Source organism: Alnus glutinosa, chromosome 9, assembly GCF_958979055.1.
Source record: "Alnus glutinosa chromosome 9, dhAlnGlut1.1, whole genome shotgun sequence".
NCBI classification, from domain to species: domain Eukaryota; kingdom Viridiplantae; phylum Streptophyta; class Magnoliopsida; order Fagales; family Betulaceae; genus Alnus; species Alnus glutinosa.
This window is the reverse complement of record NC_084894.1, coordinates 15,359,984-15,370,615: the sequence shown is the minus strand read 5'-3', so window position 1 is coordinate 15,370,615 and position 10,632 is coordinate 15,359,984. Positions and strand designations below refer to the sequence as shown.

Genomic DNA, 10,632 nt, shown 5'->3' with positions numbered 1-10,632 from the left:
CATAAGTTATACATAACAAAAGAATGGCTATCATCAAAGTATTACAAGTCACACTAGCCATATACAAAATATACATCAGGACTATCCAAGTCCGACACCCCTACGACTCAAGCGACAAGCTTTAGTCGTAGTACTCCAAGTAGTTTGCAACGGAGTCATCCTCCGCATCCAAAGAAGCTCCATCTATACAGTTGTGATGTTAGCCGCATTCGTATAGGTGAAAGTGTGAGTTCACCGCCTCAATAAGAAGTACCGAGGCCTTAGTGGTATAAGACTCACTAAATAAACAATGCGCACAAACATATATACATGCAAGATTCCATAATGTTATTCTCAAATCATTAAGTCCACAGAACAACACATCATCAAGTACAAGTCACACCATTCATCACACTCTTATATCTTATCATAGTTTCCAATAACAATGTACCACACGTGCCATAAGCAATACCTCGGATGTACCAACTCCGTAGCTAGGAGCAACAATCCTAGACTTACGAATAGAACTCAAGAATATCAACTCACATGTGCTAGAGCTACGACTCTAGGCTTACCATAACACCTCCTATAAAGCTACAACCCGTAGGGCACACATATCACGAGTGCTAGAGCTACAACTCTAGGCTTACAGTCAACACCACTCGTAAAGATACGACCCGTAGGGCACACATCTCAGCTAAGAGCTATTACCCTCTGGCCTACCAACTCACAAGTGCTAGAAGCTACAACTCTATGGTCTACCATTGTGCCAGATGTTATAGCACTGGACTTACCATCTATCAACTACAGTGTTCTCATAATACCAAAGTATCCACACTATATACATATTATTACACATGTATTCCCAAACATCTTTCTTTCAACACATACCACATTCCACAACACAATCACATTTTTATTTTTATCAACAATTCCATAACCATAAATACATTCAATTTCATCAACATCCATTTATCATCACAATTCTCAATACAAATATATCACAACTCAATCACATATATTTTTATCAACAATTTCCATAATCATAAATACAATCAAATATTATCAATATCCATTTATCATCACAATTCTCAATTCAATATTTCTCAACTCAATCACATATACTTTATCAACAATTTCCATAATCAAATACATACAACCAAATATTATCCAAATGTAAATCCAATTTCCTAGGGTTCCTCAATGAGTAGAATACTCACCTTTGGCTGCATAGGACTCATGACTCAAATACTCCTCCATGTTCTCATTACTTGAGCTCTATATTGAAGAACAAGCTGAAGTCTCCAATCCGGACACATGCCTACAAACATTTATGACGTTAGGCTATGCTTTTGAACCATATACTCTACGACACAAATGCTACCCACATGCTCACACGTCACATTACCCGCTTCTAAAACTAGTTAAGTATCCTAGACTATTATTATGTTAACATTGGTCCTACGCTCCTATTTTATCTTGTTTATTTATTTACTAAGTTAACAATATATACTTGAATACTTAGACTATAGGATCTTAATCTTATTTAACATATACTTGTGCTAGATGTACTACATGTAGGAAGGCCAAATCTAGAGTCTTACCACATGGATTATACACTCCTTTGCCCGTACCTAGTGCGCCTTGGGTAGATATTTCTATGGACTTTGTTTTAGGCTTGCCTAGGTCAAGGAAAGGCAACGATTCGATTTTTGTGGTTGTTGATAGGTTTTCTCTAAGATAGCACATTTCATGTCTTGTCATAAAACCGATGATGCAACACACATCGCTGATTTGTTCTTTAGAGAGATAGTATGGCTCCATGGTGTTCCTAGGAGTACTGTGTCTGATCGTGATGTTAAGTTCCTTAGCTATTTTTGCAAGGTCTTGTGGGGAAAGTTGGGAACTAAATTTTTGTTTTTGACAACTTGTCACCCCCAGACGGATGGACAAAACCTAGGTAGTGAATAGAACTTTATCTACTTTGTTGCGTACTATAATTCAAAAGAACTTGAAAAAATGGGAGGATTGTTTGCCATTCATTGAGTTTGCAAATAATCGGAGTGTTCATTCTACTACTGATTTTTCACCATTTGAGATTGTTTATGGTTTTAATCCACTAACTCCTTTGGATTTGCTGCCTTTGCCAGTTAATGAAATGACTAGTTTGGATGGTCAAAAAAAGGCTAAAATGGTGAAGAAACTCCATGAAAGTGTACGACAACATATAGAAAAGAAATGAGCAATATGTAACCAAAGCCAATAAGGGTCGTAGATAAGTCATCTTTGAACCGGGTGATTAGGTTTTGGTGCATATGAGAAAGGAAAGATTTTTAGCCCGTAGTCGGTCCAAGCTACATCCTAGAGGGAATGGTCCATTTCAAGTCCTTGAGAGAATCAATGATAATGCTTACAAGTTGGATCTCCAGGTGAGTATAACATTAGTGCTACATTTAATGTTTCTGATCTTTCTCTTTTTGATGTAGGTGACGATTTGAGGTCGAATCCTTTTGAAGAAAGGGGGAATGATGAGAATCAACAAGCACCATTAAATGGTCCATTGCATGTTCCAATTGCGCCTATTACTAGAGCAAGATCCAAGAAGATCAAAGAAGCACTTAATCGACTGATTCAAGAGATTTGGGGTGATTCTAAAATAAGGCATTCGAAGCTTGGCCCAAAGGAAGATGAAGACGTAATAAATTTAGGGATAATTACACCACTGGTCCCTAGGGTTGGCCTAAATTACGAATCACTCCCTATGGTTTAAAAAGTTCATGGAGGGTCCTTGTGGTAAATTATAATTACAAATCACTCCATATGGTTTAAAAAGTTCATGGAGAGTCTTTGCGGTAAACTATAATTACAAATCACTCTTTGAACCTGTTTTTTGTCCATCAAATTAACAGAGTCCGTTAGTAGATTACAACACAAATGATATTTAGAGGTTGTCTCACTATTTATATGACGTGGCAAACTAACTAATTCTGTTAATTTGGTGGACAGAAAACGGGTTCACGAAGTAATTTGTAATTATAGTTTACCACAAGGACCCTCCATGAACTTTTTAAACCACATGGAGTGATTTGTAATTATAGTTTACCACAAGGACCATCTATGAACTCTTTAAACCACAGGGAGTGATTCGTAGTTTAGGCCAACCTCAGGGACCAATGGTCCAATTATCCCATAAATTTAATTCAAGCTATTGATGGGGGTAATTTCCTTAGCAATGGCGTGGATTAATAACTAATTGACTTTCCAATTTCAGACCAATTAATTGGCTGATTGACTTGCCAATTCCATACCAATTAATTGGTTGATTGACTTGCCTATTTCATACCAATTAATTGGCTGATTGACTTGCTAATTCCATACCAATTAATTGGCTAATTGACTTGCCAATTATTAGTGCCAAATTTTAGGCTCCTATGTTTTTAGTCCTTTTTTATCTATTTTCTTATTTTCGAAATATGTTAGTTTCATTTTTCCTTATAGTGGGCATGTAGGGCTAAAAATGTTATAAATAGCTTGCACTCATTGTAATGAAGATCAATGAATGAAAATAAAAGAAAACGTGAGGTTTGTTTCCTCTATTGATTCTTTAGAGAACTTGTGAACTTATCAAGGATTATTCCTTGTGACGTTCAAATTTTATACCTTTGGTTCATGATTCAATTATAATCATTGGGTCGGGGTTTGTTACTTTATACCTTCAGTTCGCGTTTCATTTATAAAAGTTGGGTTCGGGTTTTCTATCAGAAATTTGAATTTTAGCTTTCTTGGGGAAAATATTCCAATATTGTTTGTTGGGTCTCAAAGCATGTCGGTTGAGGTTTGCATCACAACTTATTGGGAATCTAGATGAAGTACTTCGTCTGAGAAGCAAAGTGGTCTAGCCATCAGAAGAAGTAGCCAATCAAGTCACTTATGGATGCTACCTTGCACAATTTGAGCCAAAGAAGGTTGATGAAGCTCTAGAAGATGAAACCTAGATCACTGCAATGCATGAGGAGTGTTAGTTTTATTGGCTGCATTATGTTGACAAAATCACTATCATGTAATGTTGCTGTCTTAAAAGGGTTACCATATTATTCAGAATCTCCTGTTTATTAGAGTTTATTTCTCTAAGAAAGAAAGAGCCTTATTATGACAAATTCAATGCCACAAGTTTCAAGAAGGCAATTTCAGAAGTTCCAAGAAGATTCTGCATAGTTCGCAACTCAGCAAAAGTCGGATCCCTTATTTCCATACAGACGGTCCTGTGGAGCATCCGGACACCCACCTGTGTCTAGAAGATTCTGTCAAGCTCAACGTTGCATCCGTCCGGACGTCAGAGCAACACGTCCAGACGCTCTTCAGTGTTCGAGAAGATTCCAGTTTTCCTATATAGACACAGATCGGGAAAAACAACTTCAACTGTCTAGACACTAGGGCAGCACCGTCTGAATGCGGCCTTAATATGGAAACGCGTGAAGAGTGTTATGGAAAGGTGATTGCACAGTTTACCGTCCGGACGCTCTATGACTCCATCTGAACGAAGCCTAGAGAAATCCGAATCAATGGCTATTTAGGTCTTCTAAGCCTATAAATAGAGGCCTCTAGGCATGTATTATTAACAGAATTCAATAGTGAATTCTTTTGTACTAAGAGATGGTGTTTAGGAAGAGATAGTGATATGTGCTAGCTCTCTTAGGGTTGTTCCTATATGATTTGATCAACTTTGAAGTCTAGCTTAGGGATCCTCCCTAAGCTAAAGGAATTCATTGAAGACCCCTTCAAGTAGAAGACTTGGTTAGAAGGTGTTCACGTTAGGTTACATGTCAGAGTCCAAGATACGATCGCTACATAAGGGTATGTGAGTGTTACTGTCTTGTTACTAGCTTTGTCTTCTAAATAGTAAAATTCCTAGGTTTGGCTGCCCCGGAGTGGTTTTTCTCTTAATCGAGTTTCCACTTCGTTAACAAAATATCTGTCTCATTTAAATTCTGCACTTATGAAATTTTTTTACACATTGTTCACACACACACACACACACCGTAAATTAGAACAGGTACACTTGTGTTTGGATTAATTTCCTAAGTGTGATCCATATTTTTGCTGACTTATTTTATCATGAGTTCTTCTATGTTATCTGAAGAGAATTCTGATAATGAGCTTCTTGAGGATTTTGTTAAATTGAGTAATATTTCTAAAAATTCCAATAAAGAGCTCAAAAAGGTTAAGCAAGAAAAAGAGTCTTTAATCATTAAACTGTCTGAATCACATGCTTTGATTGACTCTTTGAATTCTGAGAATACCATGCTGTTTAACACTGTTGCTACACTTGAGAATAAATTAAAAGAATTTAAAGATCTCTTGGAAAAAATTTCTAATGATAATTTGAAAAGCATGATTAGTATTCATACAGATATTTCTAACAAGCCTGACTTAATTGTTGATGATTTGAGTGCTTCTACCTCATATGCTTCTGATTCTGAATTAGATTCTATTATTATTAAGCTTGTGATAATAGATACAGCTTGTTTAGATAATCTTGAAAATTCTTGCTTGAATGACTGTGTGAAGCCTAAGTCCAATGAATCGGGAACGCAAGGTAAGTTTGTTCCTACTTGTCATAATTGTGGGAAGGTTGGTCATAGTAGACCAAATTGTTATTTGTTGAAATCCCACAGGCCTTGGAATAAGCAGGTTGCTTCTAAAAAGAGCCAAATTGAGAATACTTCTTCTGATAAATATGTCCCGCCCCATAAGAGACATTTATCTCAAAAAGGTAAGAACTTTGTTTTGTGTAAGAATGCTAATCCTAAAGTTGCAGAGCATGTCAAGAAGCATTTCAGCAAACAAAGACAGCCTACCTGCCATCACTGTGGTGTCACAAGACACATCAGGCCACATTGTCATTAAATCTAGCATTAGAAGCCTCGGATCAAGAAACAAGAGCCAAAGACAGGTAAGTCTAGCTCTAAACCTTCCATGCCTCATCATGCTTTTTGGCAAAAATGGCAATATCTGCAAAGGGGCTCTCCCTCATGCCTTCACTGTGGTAAGTATGGACACACCAAAGCCGAATGCTTCAGAGTGAAGCTTCACAAGCCCAAGAAGAATCAAATCTATGAAGGGCTTGTCAACATGATGGAGAGTGTCCTAATCAGACTGAATTTGAACATGGCTTACAACCCTACCTCTCAGGTAAATAAGGTATGGTTAAGGAAAGATGAGACCATTCACCCCTTGAGGGGGAGTGGACTCACCTAGTGAAGGTGAAGTCTCACTATGCCTAGGATTTTGGATCCTAAATCTTAGTGCATCTCAGGTATGGTTGCATTCTATTGTTTATCATATCACATCTTTCATGCCTTGCATTCTCGTTGAGGAACCATATATGTTTTATCCCCATGTTTTCACTTGTAATCTTGAGAAACTTCTGCAGCTGTTTATGGGGATGACAAAAAAAGCACGGCGGCTGCTTTTCTGTCTTGATAATTCCAAACCTCTCTCCTTGAGGTCAGGTTTGATCTTACCTTACATGCTTGGACTAGAAATTATATCTTTCCTCCATAAGCATGTTTTTGTTGTTTTTTGTCTTTTTTTTTTTAACATAAAATATATATATATATATATATATATATATATATATATATATATATATATATATATATATATATATATATATATATATATTTGGAGGAGAAGATGCAGAATTTTTTTTTTTTAATAGCTTTTCAGATATTGCATGTCTTTTTGCCTGATATCACAATTTATTGTGCATTGCTTAAATATGCTTATATATGATTGAGAGTTTATGTGTGCTAAGTTTTACTGTCCATCTTAATGCTAGATAGTTACTTTTTTCATGCGATGAAAAATAGTGCACTATCCAAAGCTCCCCAAGGTAAATTTTTTTCTCTTAAATTTTTAGCTTTCGAAAATTCTAATGAGAGAGATTTATTTTTTTTACTAAGATGGTCAAATTGAACAACTCGCTAGTTGAACCTAGAACTCATAAAATTTTGACATCCTCTCTAGGTTGCAGCACTAAGTGATAAAAAGCATTTAACTTTCAATAAATATGGACATTTGAAAAGATTCACTACTTATTGTGCTATAAATATGTTCTTTAACTTGTCCCTATAGAAATAGTCAGTGACCAAATCATTGTGGAAATAGACGGTCACTAAAGGACTAAGTAAAAGAAAAGTGTTCCAACTTAGGGTGGCTAGGCCCTTGTAAAATAAGGTTTGACTTTTGACTGATTTAACATTGATTTTCTCTCTTGTTTAGAAAATTCAGTTACTTTAAATCATATCAGCAAACATCATACCTTATCGAGAAAGTGTGACGACCTGTTTTTTTTTTTTTTTTTTTTGTACAAAACATTTTAAAAACATAAAATGAGTCATCACAGTGGCACGACTACTTGTCGCTCAGAGTAATATCTAGCAACGGAATAATTATAATACTAAAAATCATAACGAAAAGCACATCTAAAAATAACATGTGGTCCATACAAAAGAGCCATATATCTGTCTAACTGCTTATGGCTTACAATTACCCATTAATACAAAAGAATATGTGACACCTATGTCACTAGCCATATACAAAATACCCCAAAGAGTGAACTCCATAGTCCAACCCAATACGACTGTCGCGGAGTGCTTCAATCGTAGTATCCCAAATACGCAACTATGGGGTCCTCCTCTAAGTTAGGTGTACCTGCAGTCAAAGGGACATCATCTATATGGTTTTAGGGGTTTGCCACATCCATATAGGTGAAAGGAAGAGTTCACCGTCTCAGTACATAATACCGAGACCTCAGTGATATTAAACTAACTGAGTTTTCGCAACGAACCAACTTTTCCTTTTTAGTCTCGCGTACACTATAACAACTACCAATTTATAAACTTTTGTTTGAAAACCCCATAGTTGATATAGCGAACATCGACTATCAGAAAACATTTAAAACATATTATGTAGTTGGACCCATACGTATAAGTTCCAATCGCTTGGAAGCAACTACGTACACAGCCACAAAGATCTAACGTTACCAACTGTGATATCACCGTGCCTCAGGGCATTACAACTTCATGTCTATGGCACATAGTTGTCCATGCGGTTACTAGAGTAAAACTCTGATATCCAAGCACTTCTTGTTGATGTACCAACGACAATCCATCTACCTAATCCCAAAACACATTGATATCCCAACCAATAACGTCTCACATCCAAGTACACCAAGTTTAAAACATGTCATTTCGCTCTTTAATACGGGCATACTGTCATCCCCCAAATATAGTTAACACCGAATCCTAGGGCATTATAACTTCATGTCTATGACAATCCATCTACCTACTCCTAGGACACTGTATTACTCATACCCGAACAATGAAAATACCCTTGTACATCCAAGCACAATGTTCTTAAATCATGCAATCGGACGATAGAAGTATATATAAGCTCTTTGCCATTAAAACTCTTAAGCATACTAATACATCTAGCATAAAACTACAATATTCTATCTTATGAAAACATCACACAATTTAAACAATGATATGCATGCTCATGATTGTCTTTTCATTCATTGTGAGGCTTACCGTCTCTTTCATTATTATGAGGTTTACCCTCTCTTTCATTATTGTACTCTCTTTCGTTATTATGTTCATGCTTCATGCTTTACAATTCATACTTTATACTCCTATTCCTTGCAAATCAGGCTTTCTTCAAATACGATAAACCAAGCAACATGCAATTTTATCATTCTGCTTTGCATAATTTAAATCCCAACCACAACACACATTCAAACACTTCAAATCAATTCAACACCTTTCATTCATGCATCATTTCATAACATCATTGATATTATTTGAACATAATTGAAACTACTCAAATCAACCAAAATAGATATATTCAACATACAGTTGGTTCGGATTTATAAAACATATATATTTTGCAATTCAATAATATATAAAAATAGTAGGTTCTTAGTGAGTGAAATATCACATTGACTACTTGCACACCAACACTAACAAGTCCTAAGCTCAATCCACAAGGTGCCACTGAACACAACATATTGCATTCATTTAGTTTCTATCCAATAATTACACTAATTATCACTTTAAATCGCTCAAGGACTATTTTACCCGTCAATTGCCTAAACTCATACTTAACAATATTCCTAGGCTATAAATAAAACCTCTATTTTATACAAATTACTAACATTAAAACCTAACCCCATAAATATTTATTTTTACAAAACTCATGGTTAATTTGGGATTAATCATCACTATAATCACAATTAACCCAAAATTAACAATCTAGGTTTTTAAATACTTAAAAACCCCAAATTAATCTAATCCATCAAATTAGGGTTTCCTCAAACTTAACCTCAATCACAATATTACTAACCCAATGGCATTTACTAAGGGTTAATCTCATAAAATACCACAAAAATCAAATACCTAAAAGTTAAGGCTTGAGGAAAAGCTTACCCAAATTCACCAAACTTCAACCCAAAGTTTGGGTAGCCTCAAGTAAGCTCCAATAAGCCCAAATACCTAAAGAATATAAATGATTAAACTCACATTTAGGATTTTACCCAAAAATCACAAAATCATGAGTTTAGTGTTTTACCTAAAACAATCGGTGAAAACATAGATCCGAGTGCAAGGATCACATTTCCGAAGACGGATTGAAGATCCAACTGTTGGATCTTCGTAAATCAAGGTTTTTCTTCTTGAAAACTAAGAGAGGAGCCCTTGCTCTCTCTTTTTTTTTCCTAAAGGGCGGACGTTTGTGCGCCACCTCACTTTTCTTTTTCTTTTTCTTTTTTTTACTAAAGGGCCATCTGGCCCTTCATTTTAAAATGGCCGAATGGCCATTTCAACAAAGGTCGTTATGCCTTTGTGTTTTATTGGTCGTACAGCCTTTCATTTGAAAGGTCGTGCGGCCCCCTTTTTTTATAATTTTATTTTCAAATTCTTTTCTAATTTCTTTTCCATTTCTTTTTATAATTTATTTTATTTTCAAATTTCTTTTATTTTTCTATTATTCCAGTTTGGACCTAAAAATATTCCCTAGCATTTTTAAGGGCACTAAATTAATTTTAGTAATTTATTTACTTAGATTTTATACTTTAATTATTAAATAATGTCTCGGACATTACAAAAAGCTTTTACACACACATGCATAGCATGAGTTAAGTCATTTATTTAAAATTTCTATATGCAAGGAAATTTGTGCTTATTGAATACTTAACTCTCAGTTATATCTTTGCATATTTTTGAATTGCTATTTGACTGTGTTATCAGTTATTTATACATGCATGTTCTGAAGCTAACTTTAGGAAAAGTTGTTTTTTCTGCAAGTTTTTCCTCTTTTTTTAGCTTCTAGTGTGAAACGTCCGGACAGACCTATTCTTAAGTCCAGACACTTGCAGCTCTGTCGATCTATGATTTGGCAGTTTGCCGCCGGAGTGTACCACGTCCAGACACGAGCCCTTTGCTTTCTTTGCCATTCATATAGCACTGCATTTTCTTTTCTATTTTTGTCATGTTGTGTGTTTCGCTCTCGGATTTCTCCCGAGATTTTGGCATTCTCTGCATATCTCTTCTCATTCCATAGTATTCTTTGTGTCTTCCTTTGTTCTTTTAAGTT

General features: G+C 35.5%; 1 protein-coding gene and 1 long non-coding RNA gene across 2 annotated transcripts in view; one reads left to right on the top strand and one right to left on the bottom strand.

Moving 5' to 3' along the window:
* Nucleotides 1–2,477, top strand: part of LOC133876792 (uncharacterized) — a 12,099-nt gene extending 9,622 nt beyond the window's left edge. Inside the window, exons 3-4 of the mRNA XM_062315038.1 lie at nucleotides 2,283–2,408; nucleotides 2,466–2,477. Of these exons, the coding sequence (XP_062171022.1) occupies nucleotides 2,283–2,408; nucleotides 2,466–2,477 (138 nt within the window). The remainder of the gene's footprint in view (nucleotides 1–2,282; nucleotides 2,409–2,465) is intronic.
* Nucleotides 2,478–7,451: 4,974 nt separating this feature from the next.
* Nucleotides 7,452–9,768, bottom strand: LOC133877256 (uncharacterized). The gene is made up of 3 exons (XR_009901710.1): nucleotides 9,610–9,768; nucleotides 9,468–9,533; nucleotides 7,452–7,695 (listed from the first exon to the last, which is right to left on the bottom strand). It is a non-coding gene; the product is annotated as an uncharacterized LOC133877256 (long non-coding RNA).
* Nucleotides 9,769–10,632: the final 864 nt, after the last annotated feature.